This window comes from Balaenoptera musculus, chromosome 7 (genome assembly GCF_009873245.2).
Source record: "Balaenoptera musculus isolate JJ_BM4_2016_0621 chromosome 7, mBalMus1.pri.v3, whole genome shotgun sequence".
In the NCBI taxonomy this organism is placed as follows: domain Eukaryota; kingdom Metazoa; phylum Chordata; class Mammalia; order Artiodactyla; family Balaenopteridae; genus Balaenoptera; species Balaenoptera musculus.
Genome location: NC_045791.1, coordinates 42,347,489 through 42,365,486, shown reverse-complemented (window position 1 = coordinate 42,365,486; position 17,998 = coordinate 42,347,489). Strand labels below are relative to the sequence as shown.

Below are 17,998 nucleotides of genomic sequence, written 5' to 3'. Positions count from 1 at the left end.
ATATGGCAGACAGCCACACTGATTAAGGAGTAAAAATACCTGTGTATAAATTACAATGTTAGAGAGCTATTAGGTTCTGTTGTATGATGACCTGAAATTCACATGGAAAAATATTTATATATCTTAAAACGCATTCCCAAGTCTTTACAGAAGAAATGAAAGTGTAAATTTAAATGTACAATGCCTTCAAATTAACAGGTTTTTAGCATAAAAAATTAAGTTATATTTCACACACAGCACACACACAATAAAGAATATTGATTTAAAGACCTTAGAGAAATCCTTAATGCCTGTTCTTCTTTTATAGTTAAAGAGGGAATTTCAATTTCCTGGGTCATAAGTCCAGTATTACATCTGCTCTAATGTGTGTATGCATGTGCATGCCTATGGTGTTTCAAGTTTATTCTTTATTGTACTGGGATCTATGTGATAAATAATGGTGTAAATTCATAAAATATATAAAGGATAATTTTCTAGTTGTCAAACATTGGAAATACTGTAGTATTATTTTGTCCTATAATGCGATTTCCATTTGAATGGGGAGGGTGCTAATACTTAGTTTAAAAACTTACCAATCAGACTAATGCCTAAAATACAAATTATTCTTACTATTGAGGTCTTTGTGCCTCGAATTGTTTTTCAAGTAGGTGGCATATATAGTAAACTTCTATAAATCACTGAGAGCATAAACCACTAAATTTTTAGTCAAAAAAGGAGTCCACATTCTATTTTGCTTTACAATATTACTTTTTAAATCCCTATTATGAGAGTTAGAAAATTTACTTTTAAATATATAGGAAACATTGTAACAAAGTTATGGCATGTTGTATGAAACCAAAATTATTTTCAGTATTTGATTCCAATTTTCTTACATAATGAGGAGGGAGTAGTTTAGAATAATGAAGTTTCAGGTCTTCTCAAGATGCTAGGCCTTAGTGTACTCTTCTTTAGATAATTGGGTAAAATACTGAAGAATAGAAAGCTATTAACAGCGACCCCATTAATCTTAATAGTGAAAAGGGAAAAAAAGTAGGATAAATGCTGAACATTCTCTCTCTCTTTTTTAAATAGCTATCAAAGTATGGTGTAAACTGGTGGATTGGACTTCGAGAAGAAAGAGCCAATGATGAATTTCGGTATGGACCTAGATTAATTTGCATTTAACTTTGTTTAACGGGTTTTTATTTGCAGAATGATTAGACTAGATCTTAGTGGTTAACTTGTTGAATAGGTGATTGGTTTAAGATGGTGGAGTAGAAGGACGTGCTCTCACTCCCTCTTGTGAGAGCACCGGAATCACAACTAACTGCTGAACAATCAGCAGCAGGAAGACACTGGAACTCACCAAAAAAGATACCTTACATCCAAAGACAAAGGAGAAGCCACAATGAGACGCTAGGAGGGGCGCAATCACAATAAAATCAAATCCCATAACTGCTGGGTGGGTGACTCACAGACTGGAGAACACTTATACCACAGACGTCCACCCACTGGAGTGAAGGTTCTGAGCCCCACATCAGGCTTCCGAACCTGGGGGTCCGGCAACAGGAGGAGGAATTCCTAGGGAATCAGACTTTGAAGCCTAGTGGGATTTGATTGCAGGACTCCAACAGGACTGGGGGAAACAGAGATTCCACTCTTGGAGGGCACACACAAACTAGTGTGTGCATTGGGACCCAGGGGAAGGAGCAGTGACCCCATAGGAGACTGAACCAGACCTACCTGCTAGTGTTGGAGGGTCTCCTGCAGAGGCAGGGGGTGGCTATGGCTCACTGTGAGGACAAGGACACTGGCAGCAGAAGTTCTGGGAAATACTCCTTGGCATGAGCCCTCCCAGAGTCCGCCATTAGTCCCACCAAAGAGTCCAGGTAGGCTCCAGTGTTGGGTCAACTCAGGCCAAACAACCAACAGGGAGGGAACCTAGCCCCACCAATCAGCAGACAAGCAGATTAAAGTTTTACTGAGCTCTGCCCACCAGAGCAACAGCCAGCTCTACCCACCACTAGTCCCTCCCATCAGGAAACTTGCACAAGCCTCTTAGATAGCCTCATCCACCAGAGGGCAGAAAGCAGAAGCTAGAAGAACTACAATCCCGCAGCCTGTGGAACAAAAACCACATTCACAGAAAGACAGACAAGATGAAAAGGCAGAGGGCTATGTACCAGATGAAGGAACAAGATAAAACCCCAGAAAAACAACTAAAGGAAGTGGAGATAGGCAACTTTCCAGAAAAAGAATTCAGAATAACGATAGTGAAGATGATCCAGGACCTCGGAAAAAGAATGGAGGCAAAGATTGAGAAAATGCAAGAAATGTTTAACAAAGATTTAGAAGAATTAAAGAACAAACAAACACAGATGAACAATACAATAACTGAAATGAAAACTACACTAGAAGGAATCAATAGAAGAATAACTGAGGCAGAAGAACAGATAAGTGACCTGGAAGACAGAATGGTGGAATTCACTGCTGCGGAACACAATAAAGAATAAAGAATGAAAAGAAATGAAGACAGCCTAAGAGACCTCTGGGACAACATTAAATGCAACAACATTTGCATTATAGGGGTCGCAGAAGGAGAAGAGAAAGAGAAAGGACCAGAGAAAATATTTGAAGAGATTATAGTCGAAAACGTCCCTAACATGGGAAAGGAAATAGCCACCCAAGTCCAGGAAGCACAGAGAGTCCCATACAGGATAAACCCAAGGAGAAACATGCGAGACACATAGTGTTCAAATTGGCAAAAATTAAAGACAAAGAAAAATTATTGAAAGCAACAAGGGAAAAACGACAAATAACATACAAGGGAACTCCCATAAGGTTAACAGCTGATTTCTCAGCAGAAACTCTACAAGCCAGAAGGGAGTGGCATGATATACTTAAAGTGATGAAAGGGAAAAACCTACAACCAAGATTATTCTACCCAACAAGGATCTCATTCAGATTCCATGGAGAAATCAAAAGCTTTACAGACAAGCAAAAGCTAAGAGAATTCAGCACCACCAAACCAGCTCTAAAACAAATGCTAAAGGAACTTCTCTAAGTGGGAAACACAAGAGAAGAAAAGGACCTACAAAAATAAACCCAAAACAATTAAGAAAATGGTCATAGGAACATACATATGGATAATTACCTTAAACATGAATGGATTAAATGCTCCAACCAAAAGACACAGGCTTGCTGAATGGATACGAAAACAAGACCCATATATATGCCGTCTACAAGAGACCGATTTGAGACCTAGGGACACATACAGACTGAAAGTGAGGGGATGGAAAAAGATATTCCATGCAAATGGAAATCAAAAGAAAGCTGGAGTAGCAATACTCATATCAGATAAAATAGACTTTAAAATAAAGAATGTTACAAGAGACAAGGAAGGACACTACATAATGATCAAGGGATCAATCCAGGACGAAGATATAACAATTATAAATATATATGCACCCAACATAGGAGCACCTCAATACATAAGGCAACTGCTAACAGCGATAAAAGAGGAAATCGACAGTAACACAATAATAGTGGGGGACCTTAACACCTCACTTAAACCAATGGACAGATCATCCAAACAGAAAATTAATAAGGAAACACAAGCTTTAAATAGCCCAATAGACCAGATAGATTTAATTGATATTTATGTCACATTCCATCCAAAACCAGCAGATTACACTTTCTTCTCAAGTGCACACAGAACGTTCTCCAGGATAGATCACATTTTGGGTCACAAATCAAGCCTCAGTAAATTTAAGAAAATTGAAATCATATCAAGCATCTTTTCTGACCACAACGCTATGAGATTAGAAATCAATTACAGGGAAAAAAATGAAAAAAACACAAACACATGGAGGCTAAACAATACGTTACTAAATAACCAAGAGATCAGTGAAGAAATCAAAGAGGAAATCAAAAAATACCTAGAGACAAATGACAATGAAAACACGACGATCCAAAACCTATGGGATGCAGCAAAAGCAGTTCTAAGAGGGAAGTATATAGCTATACAAGCCTACCTCAAGAAACAAGAAAAATCTCAAATAAACAATCTAACTTTACACCTAAAGGAACTAGAGAAAGAAGAGCAAACAAAACCCAAAGTTGGTAGAAGGAAAGAAATCATAAACATCAGAGAGGAAATAAATGAAATAGAAACAAAGAAAACAATAGCAAAGATCAATAAAACTAAAAGCTGGTTCTTTGAGAGGATAAACAAAATTGATAAGCCATTAGCCAGACTCATCAAGAAAAACAGGGAGAGGACTCAAATCAATAAAATTAGAAATGAAAAAGAAGTTACAACAGACACCACAGAAATACAGAGCATCCTAAGAGACTATTACAAGCAACTCTATGCCAATAAAATGGACAACCTGGAAGAAATGGACAAATTCTTAGAAAGGTATAACCTTCCAAGACTGAACCAGGAAGAAATAGAAAATATGAACAGACCAATCACAAGCAATGAAATTGAAACTGTGATTAAAAATCTTCCAAAAAACAAAAGTCCAGGACCAGATGGCTGCACAGGTGAATTCTATCAAACATTTAGAGAAGAGCTAACACCCATCCTTCTCAAACTCTTCCAAAAAATTGCAGAGGAAGGAAAACTCCCAAACTCATTCTATGAGGCCACCATCACCCTGATACCAACACCTGACAAAGATACTACAAAAAAAGAAAATTACAGACCAATATCACTGATGAATATAGATGCAATAATCCTCAACAAAATACTAGCAAACAGAATCCAACAACACATTAAAAGGATCATACACCACGATCAAGTGGGATTTATCCCAGAGATGCAAGGGTTCCTTAATATACGCAAATCAATCAATGTGATACACCATATTAACAAATTGAAGAATAAAAACCATATGATCATCTCAATAGATGCAGAAAAAGCTTTTGACAAAATTCAACACCCATTTATGATAAAAACTCTCCAGAAAGTGGGCATAGAGGGAACCTACTTCAACATAATAAAGGCCATATACGACAAACCCACAGCAAACATCATTCTCAATGGTGAAAACTGAAAGCATTTCCTCTAAGATCAGGAACAAGACAAGGATGTCCAGTCTCACCACTATTATTCAACACAGTTTTAGAAGTCCTCGCCACGGCAATCAGAGAAAAAAAGAAATAAAAGGAATACAAATTGGAAAAGAAGAAGTAAAACTGTCACTGTTTGCAGATGACATGATACTATACATAGAGAATCCTAAAGATGCCACCAGAAAACTACTAGAGCTAATTAATGAATCTGGTAAAGTTGCAGGATACAAACTTAATGCACAGAAATCTCTTGCATTCCTATACACTAATGATGAAAAATCTGAAAGAGAAATTAAGGAAACACTCCCATTTACTACTGACACAAAAAGAATAAAATACCTAGGAATAAACCTACCTAGGGAGACAACAGACCTGTATGCAGAAAACTATAAGACACTGATGAAATAAATTAAAAATGATACCAACAGATGGAGAGATATACCATGTTCTTGGATAGGAAGAACCAACATTGTGAAAATGACTATACTACCCAAAGCAATCTACAGATTCAATGCAATCCCTTTCAAATTACCAATGGCATTTTTTACAGAACTAGAACAGAAAATCTTAAAATTTGTATGGAGACACAAAAGACCCTGAATAGCCAAAGCAGTCTTGAGGGTAAAAAATGGAGCTGGAGGAATCAGACTCCCTTACTTCAGACTATACTACAAAGCCACAGTAATCAAGACAATATGATACTGGTAGAAAAACTGAAATATAGATCAATGGAACAGGATAGAAAGCCCAGAGATAAACCCACACACCTATGGTCAACTAATCTATGACAAAGGAGGCAAGGATATACAATGGAGAAAAGACAGTCTCTTCAGTAGGTGGTGCTGGGAAAACTGGACAGCTACATGTAAAAGAATGAAATTAGAACAGTCCCTAACACCATCCACAAAAATAAACTCAAAATGGATTAGAGACCTAAATGTAAGACTGGACACTATAAAACTCTTAGAGGAAACATAGGAAGAACACTCTTTGACATAAATCACAGCAAGATATTTTTTGATCCACCTCCTAGAGTAATGGAAATAAAAAGAAAAATAAACAAATGGGACCTAATGAAACTTAAAATGTTTTGCACAGCAAAGGAAACCATAAACAAGACGAAAAGACAACCCTCAGAATGGGAGAAAATATTTGCAAACGAATCAACGGACAAAGGATTAATCTCCAAAATATATAAACAGCTCATGCAACTCAATATTAAAAAAACAAAACAACCCAATGCAAAAATGGGCAGAAGACCTAAATAGACATTTCTCCAAAGAAGACATACAGGTGGCCAAGAAGCACATGAAAAGCTGCTCAACATCACTAATTATTAGAGAAATGCAAATCAAAACTACAATGAGGTATCACCTCACACCAGTTAGAATGGGCATCATCAGAAAATCTACAAACAACAAATGCTGGAGAGGGTGTGGAGAAAAGGAAACCCTCTTGCACTGTTGGTGGGAATGTAAATTGATACAGCCACTATGGAGAACAGTATGGAGGTTCCTTAAAAAACTAAAAATAGAACTAACATACAACCCAGCAATCCCACTACTGGGCATATACCGGAGGAAACCATAATTCAAAAAGACACATACACCCCAATGTTCATTGCAGCACTATTTACAATAGCCAGGTCATGGAAGCAACCTAAATGTCCATCGACAGACGAATGGATAAAGAAGATGTGGTACATATATACAATGGAATATTACTCAGCCATAAAAAGGAACGAAATTGGGTCATTTGTAGAGACATGGATGTATCTAGAGACTGTCATATAGAGTGAAGTAAGTCAGAAAGAGAAAAACAAATATCGTATATTAATGCATATATATGGAACCTAGAAAATGGTACAGGTGAACCGGTTTCCAGGGCAGAAATAAAGACACAGATGTAGAGAATAAACATATGGACACCAAGGTGGGAAAGCAGTGGTGGGGGGGGGTGGTGGTGGTGTGATGAATTGGGAGATTGGGATTGACATGTATACACTGATGTGTATAAAATGGATGACTAATAAGAACCTGCTGTATAAAAATAAAATTAAATTAAATTTTAAAAAATTTGTTGAATAGCCTTCAAACATTAACTTATAAATTTTCATTTCCCTAACCACAGACATGAATTTTTTTTAATTTAATAAAATATTATGCCTTCAATCCATATCCCAGAACTCCAAAAGTGGTGTTGGAGATTGAACATGCAGAATGAGAGAAGACCTTTAATTTTTTAATTTTCCTGCAGCTGGAGAGATGGATCACCAGTAATATACCAGAACTGGGACAATGGAAAAGAAGAATCCATGATTAATCAGAGCCAGAGATGTGGCTTCATTTCATCCATAACAGGTTATTTTGTTCATCCACTTTTGGGTTTATAATACAAACATAATTTTCAGAAGACTTGAAGTCTCCTTTTCATTGCATTAGTTCAGTGAGAAGGTTTTGTTTGGTTACTTTGCTTTTCAACTGAGTGTGTTTAATTTTATAAGTCTTAAGTCTTAAGGATGACCATTCCTACAGTTTATTCCATGCATTCATGTTCTTGAAAATAATTTATATCCAGATAAGTCCTTCCTCTTGAACCAAAACTACCAAAAATGAGCCCACTGAAATGGGTTAAAAATTGCCTGACAAATACTATTCTGTATGAAATTTCAACATGGGCCCATTTTTAAAAATCTCTTTGTAGTATCCAGTTTATAAATGGTCAGAACTTTAAACTCTGAAATTTACTTCCATTTTCCCATTTAAGAAAAATTTTCATTGAATTCAGTATTCTTTTTTTTAACACCAGGCATTAATTGCTGCCTGCCTTAGAACACCAACTCTTTGCCTGTTGGATTTAGAAGTACATGTACATTTAAGATGGGTTTTTAAATTCTATTCATCAATACAGTGTTATTGGGGTTGATTGTCCACTCATATTCATCCCACTGTTTCTATCCAATAAAAGGTAATGATGTCCCTGACTCTAACAGATTCTCCCAAGTCAGGAGAGGGATAAACATGGAAAGCAATCTCTGATGTAAGGACAGCTGCAGAGAAAGTTAAGAGATGAAAAAGCATGTTGTTAATCAGCTCGTTTTTGCCAGCAGGTGTCACAACAGCCTACAGAAAGGCTATTTGTGATTCTGGAAGAATAGCAGCTAATCGGCATTGAAAATAGCATTCCGGCCCCTCCTTCAGAATGCCAATATCTTTTTGGCTCATACCCCTCACACTAGAAAACTGAATCTGCCCTTGCAATTTACATGCATCCTTGCCCTATTCTGGAATTTATAACTTGAATGCTAATGAAATGCATTATATAACCTTTACTCTGAAAATATAGCTCTTCTAATTAAAAGAACATTTTCCAAGAGACTGAGGACTTTGGGATAATATTCCTGAGGGCATGTCTCTAAGTGTGTGTGTTTTGTTTAGGGGTCAGGGTTCAGAAGTGCTTCTTCCTTAGAAGTTCCTGAGTTATTTTTTCTAAATTATTATATTTTTAATAATTATAAAGTAGAAATGATCATCTATTGTTTTAGAATTTTTTTACCTTGAGGTTGAATACTTTAAGTCAAAAATATTACTCTACAAAGTATTCTTTGGCTAACCAAGTAAAATATTCTTAAAACTTTCATCAGTTTTGTGATTGCAATTGCAGTATTTGTTTAGATTTTTTTTTTTTTTTTTTGCATTTGCAAAATTTCTATATTCTTAAATTAGAATTACTGATTTGGCACCTTGCCCAGTTAGCTCTTGTCACTAGAGAACTCTATGATTAGTGGTTAAATTTAGTTCAATTTCTAGATTTAACAAAGTCTGGTAAACCACAGCAGTCATAAAAAAACAGTGACCAATAGAGAATGCCTACAAAGAGTCACCATTGTTTCCGGTCATTTCTAACCATTTTCTCTTCCAGGACTCTGGGCTAGTGAAGAGTGTTCAGTTTCTATGCCTAGCATCTGTAAGCGAAAAAAGTTTTGGGTCATAGAGAAAGAGAAAGATACACCAAAAAAACATGGAACATGTCCCAAAGGATGGTTATATTTTGACTATAAGGTAAACTTGTTTCCAAAAAGTTGCTTTTGTTTCTCTTTTGTAGGTTTTAATTTTAGAAAGTAATCAAAAAGCAGGTGTGGCTTTGAAAAACTATGAGTTGTCCATTGGACCTGGAATTTTTTTGTCACAATTTTCAAGAGATTTGAGAAGTTTTCTATTTAGGGACAGATCTCTTGAAATTAAAAGGTTTTGTCAAAAACAGCCTTGACACCACCCTTCATATGTGTACTCAGTTTTGGCTACTGACATTGTCATTCATTGCGCTGTATGACTGTTTCGGTAGGTGGGATGTGGGTGTGTGCACATGTGTGTGGGCATGTGTGTGCGTGTGTGCATGTGTATCTAGGCCCTGTTCCCAAATGAGCTGTCAGCTCCAGAGGGCCCAGACTGTGTCTTCTTCTTTTGTGTCTTCCCTGCCTGGAGCCCTCATAGAGCTCTACCCACCTTGTCAATTGCCTGACTAATAACGTAGCTCCGTCAACTTTGTCTTGAGCCTCATATAGCTGGCACTTCCACGAAGTGAATTTTTTTCCTAAATGGCCAGTGGGGATACTGTAAACTAGATTTATTATTTCTGATACTGTCTCCAATTAAGGCTGAGACTTCCCCTCCACTCCTTATGTTTTAAAATAACTTTATAAGCCTTAGGTGGAAGTAATTAAAATGCATCTCAAATTATAAATGTTTAACTCTTTGATAATTAAAAACTCAAACTGTGTCATAATTTCATATGCTAGTAAGAAATTGCTCCTCCATCATGGACAATTTTCAGTCTATGTGTTTAGTTACATTGGCAGGGCATTGCCTCCCTTGTGATCTTCCTCTCATTGTTAGTTTGTGAAATGGGGCCATTTGGACTTAATACACATTTATTGAGCACCCACTACATATTTGGCACTGATATTTTTAATTGTGGTAATATTCACATAATATAGAATTTACCATCTTGACCATTTTTAAATGTATAGTGCAGTAGTGTTAAGTATAATCACACTGCTGTGCAATGACTCTGCAAACCTTTTTCATCTTGTAAAACTGAAACTCTAAACCCATTAAACAACAACCCCTCATTCTCCCTCCCCACAGCCCCTGGCAACCACTATTCTACTTTGTCTCTATTAATTTGACTATTTCGGACACCGCATGTAAGTGGAATCATACAGTACTCGTCCTTTTGTAACTGGCTTATTTCACTTAGCACAGTGTCCTCCAGGCTCACCCATGTTGTAGCATGTGTCAGAATTTTCTTCCTTTTTAAGACTGAATAATATTCCATTATATGTACATAACACATTTTGTTTTTCCATTTATCCATTGTTGGACATTTGGGTTTCTTCTACCATGTAGCTGTTTCTGCTGGCAATTTCATATATATATATATGAATATATATATATATATATATATATATATATGAATATATATATATATTTTTTCTTGTTTTATTGAATTTTTAAAATACACAGAATTGTTATCCCATCTTACCTATGAGAAGACTGAGTCTAATAAAATTATGTGGTTTTTCTGAAACTTACAGCGAATAAGTGTCAGGCTGAGAATCAACCTTAAGTTTTTTGACCCTGAGTCTTGTCCCTTTCCTACAGCTGCCACTTCACATAAGAACTTAAGAATTACCAATCACCTTAGCCCTATGACACAATCAGTCCGGGGGCACTGTGAAATATTTTCTAAAATAATATAGTCATTCTCTAAAATGTTATATAGTATTGAGACACACTATTTTTAATAGTTGATACCTTCAGTCTGCTTCTTATTTTCTCAAACCATAAACTCTTTCTACCAGTTGCAAATTATTTATACATTTCAATATGACAAACATAGCAAATATTCAATAGAACTTGAGTATAACTAAGGTTTTTATTCAAACCTTTGACAATTAGCTTTTTATTGTGGTAAAATATGTATAACATAAAATATGCCATTTAAACCATTTTCAAGTGTACAATTCAGTGGCATTAATTACATTCACAATGTTATTCAACTATCATTTCTATTTCCAAAACTTATCAACATCCCAGACAGAAACTCTGTAATTGGTTAAGCAATAGCTCTCTATTCCCCATCCCCTCTAGCCCACGGTAAGCTCTAATCTATTTTCCATCTCTATGAATTTGCCTATTCTAGATAATTCATATAAATGAACTCATACAATATTTTCCTTTTGTGGCTGGCTTATTTCACTTAGCATAATGTTTTCAAGGTTTACCCATGTTACAGCATGTATCAGAACCTCCTTTTTATGACTGAATAATATTCCATGCCACATTTTGTTTATCCATTCATCTGTTGATGGACTTTGGTTATTTCCACTTTTTAGCTATTGTGAATAAATCAGCTATGAACATTGGCATACAAGTATCTGTTGGAGTCCCTGCTTTCACTTCTTTGGTGTATATACCTAGGAGTGGAATTGCTATATCATATGCTAATTCTATGTTTAACTTTTTGAAGAACGAGCAAACTGTTTTCCACAGTGGCTGAACGATTTTACAATCCTGCCAACAGTGTATGCTAGCAATTTTTCCTCATCCTTGACAACACTTGTTATTTTTTGTTTTTTTGACAACACTTGTTATTACCTGTCGTTTTGATTACTGCCAACACTAGAGTCTAGCATTATCTCACTGTGGTTTTGATTTGCATTTCCCTAATGACCAATGATGTTGAGCATCTTCTCATGTGCTTATTGACCATTTGTATATTGTCTTTGGAAAAATGTTTATTCGACTCCTTTGCGCACTTTTTTATTTGGGTTATTTGTCTTTTTGTTATTGAGTTGTAGGAGTTCTTTATATAATCCAGATATAAAACCCTTATCAGATATATGTTTTGTAGGTATTTTCTCTCATTCTTTAGGTTGTCTTTTTACTTTATTGATAATGTCCTTTGATGCACAGAAGTTTTTAATTTTAATGAAGTTCAATTTCTCTAATTTTTCTTCTGTTGCTCATGCTTTTGGTGTCATATCTAAGAATATGTTGCTAAATCCAAGTTCACAAATATTTACCTCATGTTTTCTTCTAAGAGCTTTATGGTTTTAGCTCTTATATTTAGGTTTTGATCCATTTTTAGTTAATTCTTGTACCTGATAGTTTTTCACAACTATTAAAACAAGTACATCCCATGTATAAAGAAGAATATTTTAAGGAAATTCATGACAAGTCATATTCTTGGCATTAGAGAAATAATTCTTAGAAACTTACAATGGTTGTTTTTGGTTTACCCTTGGCCATTGTCCTTTCCTTAAACTTTCTTATCTACACAGCTTAGCTCTATTCCATGTTTCCTCCTGTGTAAACATGGGGAGTACGTACACATATGGGCATGGTAACGGTGATGGTGCAGCAGACCCAGGGCAAAAGAGCAAGTGAATGCTTCCTTTGAAAGAATAAGAAGGGGCATGAGTAAAGCACAGACACACACATGAGAGGAGAAGGGCTTTCTGAGGCTAACTATGGAGCAGGATTAAAACACCCTCATGTAGCTCAGAGGGTATTTTTAATTTTTATTGATAACTAGTAGCTAGATTAGTGGTTCACAGCCCTGATCAAATATTTAGAATCACCAGGTGAGCTTTCTAAAAATATTAAGGTGCAGGTGACATCCTAAAGATTCTGATTTAATTGATCCGCATGGGATCCAGGCATCAGTATTTTTTAAGAGCTCCCTCGGTTATTCTAATGCGCAGCCAATAATTGCCCAGCAATGCAACAGTTACACAACTTAGTCTTCTAATCAATCATTCAGAGGATTTGATTACTAAGGATAGGGTCACAGCAGGCTTCATGGGAGGGTGACCTGTTACAGAGTGAGATTTCAGGGTCCCCAAGTGTGTCTCCCCACCCACAGTGCTCTCCCCTACATATTAATGGCTAAAATCCCACCACTGGAGTCTCATTCCTTTGCCTTAACACTTTCCATTAAGTTTTTTAAGGGAAATATTTCTGAGATGGCCTCATCTGTCACCTACACTTTGGGATAAATGGGTTTATCAGATCATTAGAAAAGGTGGGAATAGGAGGGTTAATAGTTGAGAGGAGTGGAAAGCCCAGTGGGGATAGTTCTGACTAACAAAAAAAAGCTACAGAAGGAAAACTGGGAGATAGCAACGACAGACATTACTCACTTCAGAATTATGAATAAGCGTCAATGTATTATGTTCCACTAAACTTTGCTTCTTGTTTGTCAACTTCCTAGGACAAATTTTCATTGGTTATTTCTCAGAAAAAAATCCCACTTGGTTGACTCTTCACCTTTAAGAGTTTCAAAACTGAGATAACAGAAGTTAAATGTCTTTTCTCATTTCTCATAAATTATTTTCCCCATGTTTGATGATGTAAAAGAGGCTTGACCAGGGATTCCCCCAGGAAGAGTGAGTCATCTAAGATACTTGTCACAGCAGAGTTGTATGTAAGAGGAAGAAATTCTGCGTGTATATTAGATTAACTCTTGTGCTTCCACTTACACATTTTTATTCAGGGACCTGGATTTAGCGCTGATGGCTGCTTTGCACCATCTAATTTTGGATTAGCCAATATTTGGTTTCATGCACGACATAGTTTTTCCTTAAAAAAAAAAAACAAAAAACACTCTCTCCTTTTTTAAATTATTCAAATTCTTAGTACTTTATTCATTCATTGCATTTAACTATGCTGGATATTGGCGACTCAATGGTGAGGAAAACAAATATAATCCCTTCTCTTTGGGAGCTTACAGACTAGAGGGAGAGAAAACATTAGCAAATCAATCAGGAAAATAACTCTAATTTACAGCTGTGACACAAGCGATGGAGAGTTACACAGTTCCATAAAAGTATATAACAGGAGGACCTGACTGAGGTGGTCAGAAGGACATGAAGCATTAAAAGTAGGGGAAACTACATGTACTAAGGACCTGTGGTGAGAAGGAATGTGACATATTGAAGAAAGTAAAAGAAGCATAGAGAACTAGAATGTAGAAAGTGAGACAAAAGAAGTAGGCAAGGGCGATTATTGTGTTAGAGTTTCTGGTTTTTATCCTAAGAGCAATAGGAAACCCTGAAGGGTTTTAACTAAAGAGAGACATGATCATCGGGATTGAGTTTTGAAAAGAATCATTCAGGCTGCAGTACCAAAGATAGATTGGAGGAAAGCGAGGTTGAGGAAAGTAAGAGCAGTTAGAAAGATATTGCAATAGTCCAAGCAAGAGATAAGTCCTTTGGGCTAAGATGATGGTGGCAGAGACTGTGGGGTGGTGGGAATAAGGAGAGTGGTGAAGGTCTCAGAAATGGGATGTCCAAGTGGTAGGACCAAAGGGGTGATGAAAGTGACTGAAGGGTGAGAAGACGCTCAGGTTTCAGATTTAGGTAAATGCATGACTGACTATGCCATTCAACGTCAGTAAGAACACTGAAAAAGGACCAAATTTGGGAGGAAGATCATGAATTCCATTTTCAAGTACTGAACTGGAAATGACTTTGAGACAAAAGAGTTTTATATTCAAAACTCGTTTGGAATAGAGTCAGGTATCCTTAATTCACAGTAATAATCAGAGATGCATTAAACTTGATCACATTTTGCAAATCAGTAAGTAAATAAACAATTTAAAATTGAGGGTGTTGTACTCCATCTTGCTACTTTGCTTTAGTTATTGACACAATTTCAAAGTGTGTTAGTAAACATGTTATATTTTTAGAAACAATGAAGTTGTGGCAATGGGGGTCTACACCCCCATACTCAAGCTGGTAAATCCTGGCTGAGGCAAACAGGGTGGGGGGTGGGGCTGGGTGGGAAGCGGGGGTATGTGTGTGTGTTTTCTGGAGAGATTTATTGAGCTAAATGAAACAGTGAGGTTCATTGGTATTTATGAATGGTTCATTAGTGCAACTATCTGAACACAAGGTGAATTCACATTAAATGATAAGACTTCTTAATAATTAGTATGCGCCACTCTTTGGAATTTGTAATTAGAGGAAAGAGGCAGAATGAAAGGAAATTGATAAAAGGATAGTCGTTATAAAATTAAAACCCTTTAAAGCCAATTCCATTTCTTTGTGAAGCAAATAAGGTAAAGGGGATCAGAAGAAGAGAAAATGTACTTCCTCTCTTAGTTGGCAACTCAAATTCAGGCTGGATCAGAGTTTCTGGTTTTTATCCTAAGAACAGTGGAAAATCCCTGAAGGGTGACATGTTCGGAATTGGGTTCTGAAAAGAATTACCTGAGCAGTATTGACATTAGGGGCTGGATAATTCCTTGTTGTGAGGGACTGACCGGTGCATTATAGATTGTTTAGCAGCAGCCCTGGTCTCAACTCACTAGCTGCCAATAGCAGTCACTACCCCCTCCCCCCTTGAACTGTGACAACCAAAATGTCTCTAGACATTATGAAGATATCACCTGAGGAGCAAAATGGCCTTGTTTGAGAACCACTGGACTAAATCTAGAATCCTGAGAACGTCATTTGACAATCATTTCAGGGTCTATTGGCTTTTACTTTGTTGCATAAATATTTATTGGGGACCTTGTTTGTTTTGCTGTTCAAAGAGGAGCAACACTTAGTCCCTCTGCTTTGTAAGGAGTCTATGACGGTAGGGAAGGGATGGGGGACTGGTAAACTTAGAAATTAAAGAAGGATACAGAAGGATGCGCTCTCACGTGGCATGGAGGTTGTCACATTAGCCTAGAATAATCTAGTAGCTGGGATTTTCTCAGTGGCAGATCTCAAGATCAGACCTATCAATGAGCAGGGTTGGCTATGTTCATTAATGAGAGAATAATCCACATGGAATATTTTTTGCATAAAGTCTCTCCTGACTTCTCTGGAACTTTGCCTGATCTGTTACAGCCTTTCTCTTCTATCTTTCCCTCTCCCCTGACTCCATATAGCCCAACTAACATGGTTAAATTTCACTGAGCTTGGTGAGGGGGTGATTTTCTTCAACTGGTCTGATCTGCCTAGCAGTTACCATTCCATATTTCTCATCCCATAATGAGTAACCCCTGCCACGCCATAGACATGATTCTCTCTTGAGTGAAAATCAACTCTCACTGCCAAACCCCACAGCCTTCTTTTTGAGTTCCTTTTGACATTGTTGGCACCCCTTCCCTTTGTTTCTCCTTCCTAGGTTTCCTTGGTCCTGCCCTTGCTTTTCTTCCCACTGGGCTCATTTTTTTCTTTTCTGCTTCTTCCTCATTGACTTTTGGACCACGTGGCTGACTCCAAGTATTTAGTGAATTTAAATACCTGATGTGGTTTGATTCCCCAGTATTCCTCTCTCACTTAAAGTGAGGAAGTGTATTTGTAAATAAAATTGAACGAATCTATTAACTGCCACTGAAAGAAATTTTTTAAAGATTAAATCCTCCACTGTAAACTTTGCAGTCAGACTGGCTCCTTTTTAGAAGGAATGCTATTTTTCATTGAGCCGAAGACATCGTTCTGACGTCCTGCATGACAAAACACATCCTTGCCTCTGTTCCCGCCTGATGCAAATGCACAAAAGGCACTGACTCACCCTGAAAGCTGGTCCTCTTTGCTTTTCTTTCACACCTTTGGAGCAGCTGGGGGAAAAAAAAAAAAAAAAAAGAGTCATTTCTGTGCAAGAAAATTATAAAAAATTTTCAAAGCTGGTCCTCAGTATCTTTAGGAAAGTTTTAATTCATTTAGAAAAATATGGAAATGAATGCTGTTTTGGACATTTTTATAGTGCCTTTTGATGAAAATCCCCAAAGACCCAAGCGATTGGAAGAACTGGACATCTGCTCAAGATTTTTGCGTTGAAGAAGGGGGGACACTTGTCGCCATTGAAAATGAGGTGGAACAAGGTAGAGTACTCAATGTTCAATCAGGCAAAAATCACCATTTTTATTCAAGCGTCTGTTAAAATATTCCTCCAAAATACTAACATTTCCAAATCAACATTTTAAGTATTATATTGCTGGTGACACATAAGTTTTCAGTGTGACCTATAAGGTTTATATCATGACATCTGTAAAAGTTAGTACACTCCATTGTTTACAAACTGCTGATTTTTTGGAGCCTTTTGTCTCACCAGGCGTAGTGGAAAGAATAAGGATATATTTATGATCGGCATTTCAAAATGGCTAAAATAGTCTGAGGTATAGTCTATTATAATTGCATGGTATAATTTTTTAGATCCCTTTAGAGTTACCTACACACTTTCATTTGCTAGTTAGGCAATAATCATATACTTTAGTTAAGTATAATGGATAAACCCTCTTTTGTTTAGAAAGGCATTGAATGAACACTGGAAATTGTTTTGCTAATGATATGATGAAATCCCAGGCTTAGCCAGCTAATTTCTGTCAATTTAAACTGAGCAAAAGTGACAGAGACTGCATCATCTTAATAAGGAGAAAGTAACAAATTCCTACAATTGATTCGTAATTAAGTTTTGCTACCATTTAAATAAAATCATAGCTATAAACAGAATTTGATGATTACCCAAATGGTTTATATGGTATTAAATTTGATAATGTATTCTTATTTTTCAGCTTTCATTACTATGAATCTTTTTGGCCATACCACTAATGTGTGGATAGGGTTACAAAATGATGATTATGAAAAATGGCTAAATGGAAGGCCTGTGTCATATTCTAATTGGTCCCCATTTGATATAGTAAATGTAAGTTTTAAGATTTATTTTTTAGAAATCATTTTAGCAAGAGATCCTATTTGAGACTTGTTTACTGAAGTTTTTCTTTTTTTACTTCCTATATTTTGTAGGCGTAAATTTTTATTAGTTGGTTGTTAATATATTAATTTTTAATAATGTAATTTCATATAATTTTCATGTGTTCCATGAATATAATCTCTTTACTCATCACAATAATTATTTATTTTGTGGGTTATGAACTGATT

The 17,998-nt window shown here is 36.4% G+C and overlaps 1 protein-coding gene across 3 annotated transcripts in view; it reads left to right on the top strand.

The window, feature by feature from the left end:
* Positions 1-17,998, top strand: part of PLA2R1 (phospholipase A2 receptor 1) — a 115,603-nt gene that overhangs the window by 82,038 nt on the left and 15,567 nt on the right. For all 3 annotated transcript variants that reach the window (XM_036858525.1, XM_036858527.1, XM_036858526.1), the window contains exons 18-22: positions 1,072-1,136; positions 7,315-7,418; positions 8,980-9,119; positions 16,824-16,941; positions 17,632-17,762. In XM_036858525.1, coding sequence (XP_036714420.1) covers positions 1,072-1,136; positions 7,315-7,418; positions 8,980-9,119; positions 16,824-16,941; positions 17,632-17,762 — 558 coding nt within the window. The remainder of the gene's footprint in view (positions 1-1,071; positions 1,137-7,314; positions 7,419-8,979; positions 9,120-16,823; positions 16,942-17,631; positions 17,763-17,998) is intronic.